Raw genomic sequence first — 14,295 nt, forward strand, 5'->3', positions numbered from 1 at the left:
AGACTCGAAAAACACTAAAATCACAGTAGAATAGTGTGGTACTAAACACTGACCACCTGTACACATAGAGAAATCCGTAAAGGCCAACAACACTGACCACATGATCGCCCTTTCAAACTGGAAAAGCGCTAATCATCACAGTAAAATAACGAAGGACTAAATGCTGACTTCATATCTCTTCAAACTGGAAAAACACTTAACCTCACAGAGAGAGAAATTTAAGTGTTACGTCGCCCTCACGGCAAAGCCATTAAGGGCATTGTCCTGGGTGTTACTCCGACTTCAGATAAGATACCCAGTTGTTGGCGTGTTTAGGTGTAACCAGCCACATGCGCTTATGGCAGAATGACCGAGATCTTTTACGTGCCACGGGGGTGGGACATGGATACAGTCTCTGAGTCTGCACATAAAATTGACCCGTGTATCCATTCCGGCCTGGATTCGAACCTGTTACCCTTATAGGATCACAAGTCCAGTGCTCTACCACCTGAGCTACCCGGGTCCCCCCAACCATCGCACAAGAATAGTTTGTGTCTGCGTTGGGCACGTAATATGAGCGTTTGCTTGAGTTCGTGTCCCTATTGTTTCTCGTTTTATTACTGTATCATGTTTTATTGAGGAAAACCATGTTTAAACCAATACAGCGGTACCTGCGATGTGTGGCCCCTCCGATGAGAGGACACCTCCCTTAAAAGGACACCTTCTGTTGTCCCTTTTATTATCATCTCCTTAATTATACCTGTTATGACAGGCCACCTGCAATGTAAGGACACTTTTGGCTGGTCCCAAGGGTGTCCTTTCATCGCAGGTACCTCTGTAGTTTGTGTCTAAATGCTGACCGCCTGTAGACCCAGAGTGGACATACCCAGGTTACGACGAAGGTACCACTGTAGTTTGTGTCTAAATGCTGACCGCCTGTAGACCCAGAGTGGACATACCCAGGTTACGACGAAGGTACCTCTGTAGTTTGTGTCTAAATGCTGACCGCCTGTAGACCCAGAGTGGACATACCCAGGTTACGACGAAGCAGAGTGATCAGACTTCTCAGCCTCCCCTCCAACATGTCCGCTGCTTGAGGCGACAGGCCGCAGCAGAAGGAGATGTCCAGGTGGCGCAGTCGTTTGCAGTTGTCTCCGATGTGGATGAGGGCTGTGTCCGTCAGGCGGTCGCAGTTGGAAAGGTCAAGGTGAGAGAGGCGCTGACAGCGAGAGGTCACTGCATCAACGGATGCGTCTGTGATGCGTGAACACTGCTGCAGCTGTGGACACAAGGGGAAAGAAAAAATCATAAAAGAAGAATTGTAGGTTAATGGAACGTTTATGATTGACAAAACAAAACGTTACATTTACAGTACGTCAACCCAGTGGTCTTTTAAGAAGACAGACAGCCAAACACTTGTGATACAAATAGTGAACTTGAAATGATGAAGATGGCATTTTCATTTCATTACACAAGGGGGAAGATTTACCATGATTTTAAGACTCCTCCTTATTGAGATCTGATTTTCTTAATTTTTCTTAACTCAACATGGCCCTGAACAAGTACACCTGTCATCGCCATGATCACCATTGAGGTTGTCAGTACTGTCACCCATTTTGTCACGACCATAATCATAAGCTGCTGCTTCTGCGTCGTAATTACCGGAAAAATAATGCACTGGACAGCTAGAACAGAACGCGCACTTTGCAAAATGAAAACCTAAAAGTTGTCTCAACTTGACTTTGTACCGCAACACGGTGGCCTTGTGGTAAGGCGTCTGCCCAGTGAGCGGGAGGTCGTGGGTTCGAACCCCGGCCAGGTCATACCTAAGACTTTAAAATTGGCAATCTAGTGGCTGCTCCGCCTGGCGTCTGGCATTATGGGGTTAGTGCTAGGACTGGTTGGTCCGGTGTCAGAATAATGTGACTGGGTGAGACATGAAGCCTGTGCTGCGACTTCTGTCTTGTGTGTGGCGCACGTTAAATGTCAAAGCAGCACCGCCCTGATATCACCCTTCGTGGTGGACTGGGCGTTAAGCAAACAAACAAACAAACAAACTTGACTTTGCAGTCCATGGGTGTCCTCCGCCCAGCGCCGTCACATTGGAGACAAATTTTGTACCTGCCTTCAAATTGTACTAGCAACCAATTGTCTCCATATATGCAAACAAGGTCTCAATTTTCTCCCGATCAAGTGGAAAATAGAAAAAAATGGCGTGTTTTTTTATCAAGGGAACTTTAACAGCATCCCAGAGTATGACCATTTAATTGGGCCAGAGAAACACCTTAGCTTCCACTGGCAAAGCTTTCTTTTGGTGCAGAAAATAGGGCAATGGTCACTGGGTAATAAACATTTCTCCATAATTCAGTAGATCTAACCAAGATTTTTTTGGCATGGAGACTCGTTGAAACCCTGATCTCTGTCAGAGGTATCTCTTAATGGATTTAAAATGGTTATACAGTGGAACCCCCTTTTAAGACCTTAAAAAATCTTAGAAAATAAGGTTAAAAGGAAGGGAGTCTTAAATTTGGGGGGTCTTAAAAGGGGGGTTCCACCGTAAAGATAAGGGTTGAGATTTTACCTGTAGTTCCTCCAGGCCAGGGTTGTTGGAAGCAATCTCGGTCAGCCCCGATCCCGTCAGACCGTGCACGCAGTTCAGCTTCAGCACACGCAGTTCACAAAACTTGACCGCCCCTCGCAGCCCAAGGTCAGTGAACTGCGGACATGAAGAGAGGTCAAGGCTGCGGAGACTGGTGAGCGCGCTCAGGTTCTCTGGAATGATCGTCGTCTCAAGCTCTGTCAACATCTTCCTCAGTGCAGCCTCTTTCTTCTCACGGAGCGCATCTGTGGGCTTGCGGAAAATGATTGGAGTGTGAGACTTGTGGGTGCAGCTGCACTCTCCCTCCATCACCGAGGTAACGGGGTCATGAATGGGGCAGAAGCCTTCAGCCTTGAACCCCAGAAGGCCAAGGTCTGTGAGGGCCTTGCACCAGGCAAGCCTGAGGAAGCGCAGTCTGTGGAGAGTGCTTGAAATCATATGCAGGCCTACGTCCTGTGAACACAAATAAATCCTAATGCACAAAGAGTCTAACGGATCACATCAGGTGCAAACACAGAATAGTTTGTGTAAGGGTAAAAACAAATAAAAAACCTGATTCACACTGAAATATTTCATGTAAAGGAAAATTTAGTTGCTCTTATGGGTGTTAGTCATATGGGTAATGCATGTACTAAAACAGAATTGTGTGTGTACAAAATCACATGTGAATACATGAGCACATTCAGTTACGAACTAGACCAGCATTATGTCGTCACTTAAACTAAAACTATGGTACACTTATTTGTCAACATACTGTGACATGTTTCAGTCTATTAACTTTTAAATAAGACTTTTTCATGCTAGTTTGGCTGGACATTTTCCTTTGACCATCCTGTCACGCATATATAAACATGAGGTGCAGGGCCCCATTGCTGAGGAGCAAGTCTCGTGTTGCTCCAAGTTAACAATTGAACTGTTTACTTCACACACACACACATACACACAGCCACCTGACACACAGCCACCTGACACACAGCCACCTGACACACAGCCACCTGACACACACACACACACACACACACACACACACACACACACACACACACACACACTCTTAAATCCTACATACCTGCAGCAAGAAACATGAGCCTAGATCCAAGTGCTCTAAGAATGGTAAAGCAACGGTCAGCTTGACCACCACTTCTGTGTCCAGCTTGCTACAGCACGACAGGTTTAGGTGCGTCAAGTGATCCATGGCTTTTGATCCCATACACAGTCCACTCAGTAGGCCGGTCTTTGTCACCTGGACACAGGCAAGATGAATGTACAGCGGAACTCCCCTGTTAAGACCCCCCAATTTAAGACTCCCTCCATTTTAAAGGTCCTTGTCTACATTTTTATACCGAAATCGCCATTTGACCATTAAAATGCAGAGTCTATTATCTACAATTATCAACAATACACCCCCTTTCGATCAGGAAAGACAAAGCCAGTGTAGCCGTTTGAAAATTAATTGTAGTATTCCAGCGTAGTACTCATAGTAGGATATCCTTATTTGGAAAATGCCAAGCGCAAAACTCCTCTCAAATCCCGTGCATTTCGTGCGTTTAAAAAAAGCGTGGACAGCGCTCCAGTGCTGCACTTGTTTGGGCGTGGCTATAAGCATAGTGACATGAATTTGATTGGTCAGTATTCTTAGGCAAAGCACATGTTCTCAGCAAACAGAAAACAAAATATTGGAAGCGTGAGTCGACATGCTACCCAAAAATAAAATCTCATTTTACATATATTTTTTTTCTATAACTTTTTTCCCCATGGTTCATTCATCATCTGACATAACTAATTTTAGCAAAATCTAACCATAAGATTATTGAAAAAAAGCAAAAATGTAGACGACCACCTTTAAGAGCCTGTTGTCACGGTTTCAGTGACATGAGTGGGAAAGGAACTCTTTGTGGGGCGCCTTTCCCAAATTGCAATGTAATGCATTGGTTGGTTGCCGCATTGCGGGAAAAAGCTTTTGCTGAAAATCACGTAATGCACGTGAAAATTGCCAGCGTGAAATCCGTGCGGGAAAATGGGGTGATTTTTCGCTCACTGTTAAAATCACGTGTTCCTAGCATGCTATACCTGCGTATGGTAGGCGACCAGTGATTGGTCAGGGAGATCACCTGTTCTAGGACAGGCGATTGCTGATTGGTCAGGGAGATCACATGGTCTTTCTTTCCCCGTCTCGCTTTCTTTCTCTACACGAGCTTTACAGACGTACAGGTCTGGATTCCGTTGACTAAGATTTGGAGGATTCCAACGCGTTGAAAGACTGGATTAGGTCTACCAACGGGTTTCTGATGTTAGTGTAATACACAGAAGGCTTAGGACGGAGGGATTTGGCTACATATTTTCGCTGACGAGCGGGAGCCAAATATTCAAGCGGTTTGCTTGGGAGAGCTACGTTTTACAAGCTGTTGAGGTAATTAGCCATTACTTTACGCTGGTGACCGGTCAATGTCCGTGAAATGTAAACTCTGATTTTGTTTCTCCATGATAGCGTATAACTCGCTCATTATAATGCTAAATTGTAATCTGTATGTGGTTTTTGCAGATATGGAGAGGAGGAAAAAATGTCTTGAGTTGTTATTAAAAGTCTATTCTTGCAGGTACCATGTGCTCGCTGAAGGGGGAAGTTAGATATGTTTAAAGGTGGAAAAAGGGGGGATTGTTGCCATGGTCACTGCCCCAACTACTCTGTTTCAGCTTGCTGGAGGTTTGCTACCCGGTTGCTGGAGGTTTGCTACCTGGTTGCTGGAGGTTTGCTATCCGGTTGCTACCCGGTTGCTACCTTGTTGCTACCCGGTTGCTACCTGGTTGCTGGAGACGGGCTACACTTTGGCTACACTCTTGCTGGACGGGGGTTGCGGTTCTTTGCTGTACGGTTGCTGTTCTACGGCTGTTGCTGGTGTTGCGGCGACTTTCACCTGTATGCACCACTGCGCCACTGCGGTTCATCGAATGGACCCTGGCTACACTGAGAGTTGAGTGCACCCATGCGTAAACGCCCCCCACCTTGTCATCTTTCTAACCCTTTATGAAGAACTTTGAGTTGTGACAACGTGGAGTGTCAATGCCTGTACAGGCTAAGACTTTTTACAGAGCAGCTAAGTGTTTTCTAACTTCACACGGTTCAGCGTGTTCTTATTATTTCATAAACTTTAACTGGCTTTTGTCAGTTGTCTTTGTTTTGTTTTACGACTTGGTCGTAAAAACACTTTTGGCTTCACGAGAAGAGAGAGGAGGAGAGGTAGTGTATATAAACAGACGTCTAAAACTTATCCTTTTGTTGTTTCTAACTTTTTTGTGTGACTGCGAGAGTGGATCGTGGTGTGGTTAGTCAGTTAGCAGTAAATGACCGTTTTAGGTCATTTTTTTTACCTATAAAACGTGACACCTGTCTTCTCAGATTTTCTGTTCATAACCTCCGTAAATTTACCTCCATTTTCCGACTCCCTCTTTAAAATATGATTATCTCAGATTTTTTTAGGTCTTAAAAGGGGAGTTTTTAACACATTGCTACCATCTGAATGTTTTCTGTCTTGTATTAAAAAATGTTAGTTGCACATCAATATCCCATCAATAACTTCAAATATGCGAAAGCATAATTATGTTTAAAATATGTTTAAAAAAGATATAAATGAAAATAAAAAAGACATTATTGTCTACGTATGTACTATTGTAGTCTCGGCTTGTCAGACATTGTTTTACATCTCAACTGATCCATATGGGTACATTTATATGATAGTCATTTGTAGTTAAAATGTCATGCCCTATGAATACATAATCATATCCAACGCAAACAATCTGAATAAGCTTTAATTATTAAGTCATTTGCATAGCTTTCTCAGGACATATTATTTGCAATTTATTATGCCTTCTTTAGTTCTCCACAATCTTCTTCTCTCTCAATCCTCAGTTCCCTCTTTACATCTGGCATAATTAATGTAAACCCAAACATTACCTACTCTTTCATTCTCTAATAACTTCCCCCTCACAAATCCTCAAATGACTTGACCCTCACACATTCTCCAATAACACACCCCCCCCCCCCCCCTCACAAATTATCCAATGACTTCCCCCACACACATTCTCCAATGACTTCTCCCTCACACATTTTCCAATAACGGCACCCGCACACATCCTCCAATGACTGCCCCCTCACACATCTTCAAATAACTGCCCCCATTGTCACAAATTCTACAATGACTGCCCCCTCACAAACACTCCAATAACTGCCCCCTCACATACTCTCCAATGACTGCTCCCTCACACATTCTCCAATGACTTCCCCCTCACCTGGATGCCATTTCTGAACTATTAACACTACTTCTTTTTCTTCTTCTACATTCCTGGGCTGAAACTCCCACATACACTTTTTTTTTTGTTTTTGTTTTTTTGTTGTTGAGATTAGACATTGTTAATCACACATGTGCGTGCGTTTTTATTTTATCGGAAGTTTTTTATTATTTTTTTTTATTATCCTTTTAATTCTTATTAAGTTATTATTGTTTTCCTTCAGTCTCACTCTTTCTCTCAGCTTCACACTCAATGGACAGTAAACAGATCATGGACAATTTTTTATTTATTTTATTTTTTTATTTTATTTACCCTCTCTCTCTCTCTCTCTCTCTCTCTCTCTCTCTCTCTCTCTCTCTCTCTCTCTCTCTCTCTCTCTCTCTCTCTCTCTCTCTCTCTCTCTCTCTCTCTCTCTCTCTCTCTCTTTCTCTTTCTCTCTCTCTCCTCTCCCCCATACTCTGTCGGTCTCTCTCTCCCCCTCCCACATACACTTGTGTATTTTGCACGAGTGGTTTTTCACACGTATGGCGGTTTTTACCCTGCTATTCAGGCAGCCATATTTCAGGGGAAATATTATGTACACTACAAACATGGATGTGGACCCAGACTCACCTCGTAACATTCAGACAGGTCCAAACTCTTAATCCTGTCCAGGTTTTTCAGTGTAGCTACGGAGGAGTCGGTCAGCATTCGACATTTGTTGACCCGCAGGGCCTCCAGTGAGGTCAGGTGCTGGGTGATGTTGCCCAGTGCTGAGTCCGTCAGGTCCAGACAGCCGCTGATGTCCAGACGTTTCAGGCGAGTCTGCTGGCGACACAGCTGACCAATTCCCTCATTGCCAACATCTCGACATCCAATCAGCACCAGCTCTTCCAGCCGAAGGTCAGTGATGCCTGACAGCCTTGCTAAATGCTGTATTTGAAATCATGAAAATCTCCATTGCAGTGAGCGTTTTTAAGTAACAATAATGAAAAAGCTAACTATAATTTACACAAGACATATTTATCATATGCTATTTGTGCATCCCCATGCCATTTATTGGTTCCAAAAATACTTGAAATTCCTAACCCTTAATGGCATCTTTAACTGACAGAACAGAATCAAACCTTAGCTCTTAAAATACATTTCCAACATGAAACTTTCATCAAAACAAAAAACACTTTAAATTATTATCAAACACACGCTTCTTGCACTCATTCTCACACACACGCACACACACACACACACACACACACACACACACACACACACACACACACACAAACACACACACACACACACACACACAAATACTCACACACACACACACACATTTACGCACGCATGTACAAACATCAAACGTTGAAATAAATGTATAAAGATAACAAACTTTACCTGATTGTTGATAGTTGTGCGACTGAAATTCAATCCCTTGATGCGAGCAACATTGTTCTCTATGTATCGCTCCAAGCAACTGTATGTGAAGACAGCAGAGTTGTCATACACAGTCGTGTTACGGGCATAATACGCATGTCCATTGAAAGTAATCTGTGTGGAGGCAAGCACTATTTTCTGCAGTTTGGGGAAGATGGCTACAACACGATTAAACGAGCAGTCCGAGAGATATCTAAGGGAGGATAAGTTGACCTCCGTCACATTTTTCATGGCTTTCTCAAGTTCCTTGACCTGTGTTTGGTTGTTAAGTAACGTTCCTGCCATAAACAGAGAGTTGCAGCCAGATAGATCAAGGGAGGTAAGTTGAGGGCATCGCGACAACAGCTCCACAAGCGTTCCTTCAGTAATGTTGGAATCCTTGAGAGAGAGGCTCTGCAGATACTCTGAGCCAAGTTCACATGTTCGCAAAATCGCTTTCTTTGTTACACTGGAATTATCAAAATGGGACAGCACCAGATGAGTCAAATGCCTCCGACAAAAGCTTTGGAGGATCTCCTCTGTCTTGTCATAAGCGAAGTTCACGAGGATGTTCCTTTGAAGAAGAGGGTCCAGCGATGCCTCGTACCAAGCGCGGCAAACCAGGGCCGCCTCTTTTCGGTCCGACACGCCCAGAAAGGACATGACATGAGTCACCACCTGAAAACAAGAAGCAGCAAAACAACAGATTATTCATCATACACTCATGACAGACAGAAAGGACTAAAATTACAACATTTTTATAAACATAATAATAATAATAATAATAATAATAATAATAATAATAATAATAATAATAATAATAATAATAATGGACATTTGCTATAGCGCATAATCATATATATGCTCAATGCGCTTTACATATTAATTTCTGCCGTGTGAGATGGAATTTTTTACACAATATATCACGCATTCACATCGGCCAGCAAACCTCAAGCCTATTAGGGCGAGCATTCACCTTTCACGGCCTTTATTCCAAGTCACACGGGTATTTTGGTGGACATTTTTATCTATGCCTATACAATTTTGCCAGGAAAGACCCTTTTGTCAATCGTGGGATCTTTAACGTGCACACCCCAATGTAGTGTACACGAAGGGACCTCGGTTTTTCGTCTCATCCGAAAGACTAGCACTTGAACCCACCACCTAGGTTAGGAAAGGGGGGAGAAAATTGCTAACGCCCTGACCCAGGGTCGAACTCGCAACCTCTCGCTTCCGAGGCAAGTGCGTTTACCACTTAGCCACCCAGTTGCACTTTATATTTTGTTGCTTTGAACGGCACAGAAACAAAAGCGTAGAACAAATGCTTCTCCTTCAGTTGCCATAGTGATGAATTACTTGGCATCCCCAAGACCACTCTGATACTTCCTGATGAATATTTGATGATAGGCTTGGTGCAGCAGCCATCAGGTGGGTGTTCATCAAAGGGAGGCAACCAGCTCATATTTTAATCATCAAATATTTCAGGCAAATTTCTATGTTTCTTCAGTCAAACCTGTCTCTCAAAAACACCCAAGAAAACAACCAAAAGTGGTCATTATAGACAGGTTGTTGCTATGGGAACAAGCATATTTAAATATAAAACTTGTTGTGGATCCTTTGGGGGAATGGGCAGGTGGCTGTACGTAATCAAAAGATGTTGCCAAGGCAGGTTCAATGGTAGGTATGCCAATGTTTTACATTGTACGTACATGTACACAGCCACAAAGACAGAACCCCAATTTTTTTCGTCATATTTCACATTTCAAAGATAAGTACATGTACTTGACACGTATACATGCAAGGCATAAGAAATTTTTCAAAGAAAAGTATATTTAGTGTTCCTTTTAAAATTATTCAAACAGAGAACGGCTGTTAGTTTGATCTCGCTCACAATCAAGAGTAAAAAAACCAAGAATGGTACTCATTGGTAGGTTATTGCAACGTTTAATTTATGACAAAACAAAACGTTACAATTAAGAAATTTTCTGAGCTCTTGAATGCAGCTATATTTAAGATGCACACAGATCTGTAAAAATGGAATTAAGCCAGTAATTAAAACAGAAGAAAATTAAGCACTGCCTGCATGCTAACTGTTCCAGGCCGCACAGATGACTTTTCATGTAATGGATTTCAGAAGTATAAACTCATCTACCAGACAATTATATCTTGCATGCAAATGGGGTCATTATTATCTGCTCTGTTCACCTGCATGCCGATAGCCTACATGTTTATAGCACTTCATAACTTAGGCCTAAAAAAAAAATAGGTGTGGTTACGGTAACCCGACCTACCCTAATTTTAGGGGCCGATCCTATAACTTTTTATTACATTTGTCAAAAAAACAAAAAAACAAAAAACAAAACGAGTGCAGAAAACGCAATGAAAGCGAAAGCGCCCGAGTCGCACACTTATTTCCCTGTCAAGTAGGTTTAATTTGTACACATTAGAAAAAAAAAGTTTAAAAAAAAAAAGTGATTGCCTACCTTCCTACCCTATTTTTTTTGGCTATGTTACCGTAACCACACCTATTTTTTTTTTGCCTTATGTAAATGACAGCAAAGCAACACAAAACACAAATATTACAAAAGATGTTCTTAATCAATGTTATTTGTTTATCCCCTAAATATATAAGATGATCTTTTCAAACTGATCCATTTGACATTTTTAACTTATTAATTTAGGCACTCATGATCACAGCAGACTATACATTTAGGTTGACTGTAGTGAAAAGTATATCTTTGTCACGGCATGACTCGGCATGATTTAAGATTGCGACTGACAGTTGTGTTTTTAATGTAGCAGACGACAAGTATGTGTGAAACGATCAGCATTGGTGAATGGAATCGCTGTCAGCACCAAAGCAACTTGAATCGAGAACAAAATTGGCACAGTGCACAGTTTCTGGAACTGAACAGTCACCTCAGCGACCACATTTCACAATGGAAAAGACAATCGTTACCTCAATCGGCAGACGAGATGCCATTGCGGAGGAGTTTTGTCACTACATGCAAGGCTAAGTTGTCAAGAGTGCTGACAGACTGCGTAACCGACAGCTGAGACTGATTGCGAATGCACGTTTTGCACTGTGGATTAGAAAAAGTCATGTGACTTCCCTGTTTACGAAATGTTGTAGATTCGATGAGCGGAAGTTTTGATGTTTGGGAAACCAGGATCATAGCAGACGACACGAGTACAGGCTTAGAATAGTGTTTTTACCCGTGTTTTTGAGCAAGATATCTTACTTTTTATTAAAATACATCCACGAGAAATTACCATACCGTAGTCTTATAAATATTAGACACATTAGAGGCGTTTTTTGTTCCTTAAGCTGTTTGCATACGAAACAAATTTAGGAGACTCTACAGGTCAAAGGTCCTACTATCTTGGCAAAACACACGATGGCGTCTACAATTGCAATACCGAAGAGGATTCCTCTTCTTCTTGTCGCTGACAATGTCTTACTACCTGGGTCTTCCATGCGCATTCCAGTGAAGAGTTTGAAAAAGTAATCTGCGGAATGTTTTTGATTTTTATTCACAGTTTGAGGGGTTACTTGGTAATATGGTATGCTTTCATCTGTGCACCATCCCCTGATAACGATATTTCTGTGCTCTGCAGAAGTTTCCAGCATCTTTGTGGTGGTGCTGCTTATGTTTTCATTACTTCTGCATTTTAGTTGATTTTTCTGAGTGAAACAAACGAGGCGAGGAAGTACCGTTTCTTGGGCTATTCTCGTCGCGAGGAACGCTAGGATTTGGCAAGCGAAGGCTTTAGCATGCCTTGGAGATGCTTGCTGCTACCCGAGAAAAAAATGGTGGCTGCGCAGCTGCCATTCTAATTGGGTGTCCATGACTGTTTATACCGTCCAGTGCAGACGACCTTTTCAGTATCAACCAATGCATGGTGTTTAATTCTTGCGTAGCTTAAGCCATCAAACCGTTTCATATACACTCTTGCTTCCTATAGCTGCGCGAGCGGCTAGCCGCAGGCATATATCTCGCCTTTAAAGAAACATGTCTCGTCTGTATATATATACTAGATGAATACCCGCTTCGCCGGGTACGGCTTCGCCGGGAAGAAGTCAAGCCGAATACCCGGCTGTGCCAGGGACCAGGCTTTGCCGGGTGTTTGCCGGCGCACCGCACGAAGGAAGGGAGATAAATGCGCAAAACACTGGAGAAGAGTAATACCCGGCTTCGCCGGTACAGTGACCTTCTAAAAATAGTATAACGGGAATATGGATTGAGCGTTGTCGACAGTGACCTTCTAAAAATAGAAACGGGAATATGGATTGACGCCACACGAAGGAAGGGAGATAAACGCTGAAAACACCGGAGAAGATAAGGAAGAGTTACTGGGAATGGATCCAGAGAAAAACCAAAATCGGTTCAGCGCTGCGCGCTGAGAGCACGTGTTGAAATATCTCATCGACTAGGTTGTGTCCGGGGTGTACCTGAATAAGGCCACCAAATATGAAAGAGATCCATCGAGAACTTTGGCCGTGCATCGCGGACACACACACACACACACACACACACACACACACACACACACACACAGACACAAGTCGTATATATATATCCTAGGTCTTCTGACTGTTTGCTTTCACAAAAGGCCTCATGAGGGTTTGCTGAGAAATGTAATAACTTTGTTATCAGACAATTTTGGTTTGTGTGCTCATACATGTACATGTTTGTGTGATTGCATGCATTTAATGTGACTGCTTGAGCATTAATTCAGCGTGAAGTTGAAATATGTGTGTATGTTGCCAGTATGAACATGGTGAAGAGTCGGCTGATGGGACGCAACACACTGAGCAGCACAGTGATTGGTGTCATCCCCAAAGACCTGAACCAGCATCACGAGGTGAAAACAAATACAGTATAACCTGTCAAATAAGGACACCCTTGGGACCAGTGAAAAGTGTCCTTATTCTGCAGGTGTCCTTATTTTACAGGTTCAAGCAAATGTGGTTGCGAAAAGGAAAGTGCTATATTGTATGTACATGTGTAAGAGTAAAAAGATAACAAGTAAAAACAGTGAAATACAGTATTTTATTACCAGTTGTAACAGATCCAGTCCACAGAGAAGGACTTTTAAATTGGAAAACAGCATCATTTAGTTCCTCATAATCAGTTGCCTTCTTCAAAATCCACTTTTGATCTGCCCGACCGTCTCCCGATTCCCTCAAAGCCATATTTTTTTCTCTGTCTATGCTGACTTTTGAAATCTGCGTCCTTCCACAGCCCAGCTCTTGCGCGATCGATCGGCATGATTGTCCGCTCTGCAGCTTTTTCACCACAGACACTCGTTGCTCTAAAGTGAGAGCGTTTCGTTCCTTCCGCAACCTGGAAGCCATCGTGATTTATTCAAACTTCGGCAAAACGCGACTGAATCAGCTGTGCAAGTGTGTGAGAATCTTTGATGTTGTTTACAAATGTACCGACTTCCGTCGAATACTTTCGATGCATTTCATTGGCAATGAGGTTGCTGACCAATCGCTAATAAGCTTGTTTCAGTTTCAGCTCAAAGCCGACCAATCGCGATTAAGCTTCTTTTACCTCTCAAATCAAGCTTGCGAGAGAGAGAAGACAGACAATCGCAATGATGTTTGGAAGTTAAACGAACATCCTTTGTCCGTATTGAGCAGTTACACAATTTAGTTGGGACCTAAAATAAGCGTCCGCGTCCGTAATTCCGAGGTGTCCGCTAAGTACAGTGATTTTAATGAAGGAAACGATCCGTGCCAATAAAAACTGTCCGTATTGTGCGAGTGGCCGTTAAGTCCAGTGACCGCATTCTACAGGTTTTACTGTATGTAAAATTGCCAAATATCCAAGAAATTCAGGTCTGAAAAAAGAAGGAGTCTTAAAAAAGAGGCAAATTTACAGACCCAGTGCTGAAAAGGGAAAGAGTCTTAAAATAAAGGTAAATGTACAGACCTTATGAACAGAAAACGTGGAAAAGTATACGAGGTTAGAGAAAGGAGAGGAGTCTTCAATCGTGGGGTCTTAAAAAAGAGGGGATGCTCTGTAAAG

General features: G+C 42.7%; 2 protein-coding genes across 2 annotated transcripts in view; one reads left to right on the forward strand and one right to left on the reverse strand.

The window, feature by feature from the left end:
• LOC138960780 (F-box/LRR-repeat protein 16-like) lies at positions 1 to 11,341 on the reverse strand. The gene is made up of 6 exons (XM_070332430.1): positions 11,217 to 11,341; positions 8,240 to 8,935; positions 7,478 to 7,777; positions 3,648 to 3,821; positions 2,561 to 3,031; positions 1 to 1,258 (listed from the first exon to the last, which is right to left on the reverse strand). Exons 1-6 carry the CDS (start codon positions 11,238 to 11,240, stop codon positions 974 to 976), a joined length of 1,950 nt encoding a protein of 649 aa, XP_070188531.1. The 5' UTR covers positions 11,241 to 11,341; the 3' UTR covers positions 1 to 973.
• Positions 11,037 to 14,295, forward strand: part of LOC138960767 (lon protease homolog 2, peroxisomal-like) — a 26,094-nt gene continuing 22,835 nt past the window's right edge. Inside the window, exons 1-2 of the mRNA XM_070332421.1 lie at positions 11,037 to 11,762; positions 13,030 to 13,123. Of these exons, the coding sequence (XP_070188522.1) occupies positions 11,656 to 11,762; positions 13,030 to 13,123 (201 nt within the window). The 5' untranslated portion in view covers positions 11,037 to 11,655. The remainder of the gene's footprint in view (positions 11,763 to 13,029; positions 13,124 to 14,295) is intronic.

The sequence above is a fragment of the Littorina saxatilis genome, linkage group LG1 (assembly GCF_037325665.1).
Source record: "Littorina saxatilis isolate snail1 linkage group LG1, US_GU_Lsax_2.0, whole genome shotgun sequence".
Classification (NCBI taxonomy): domain Eukaryota; kingdom Metazoa; phylum Mollusca; class Gastropoda; order Littorinimorpha; family Littorinidae; genus Littorina; species Littorina saxatilis.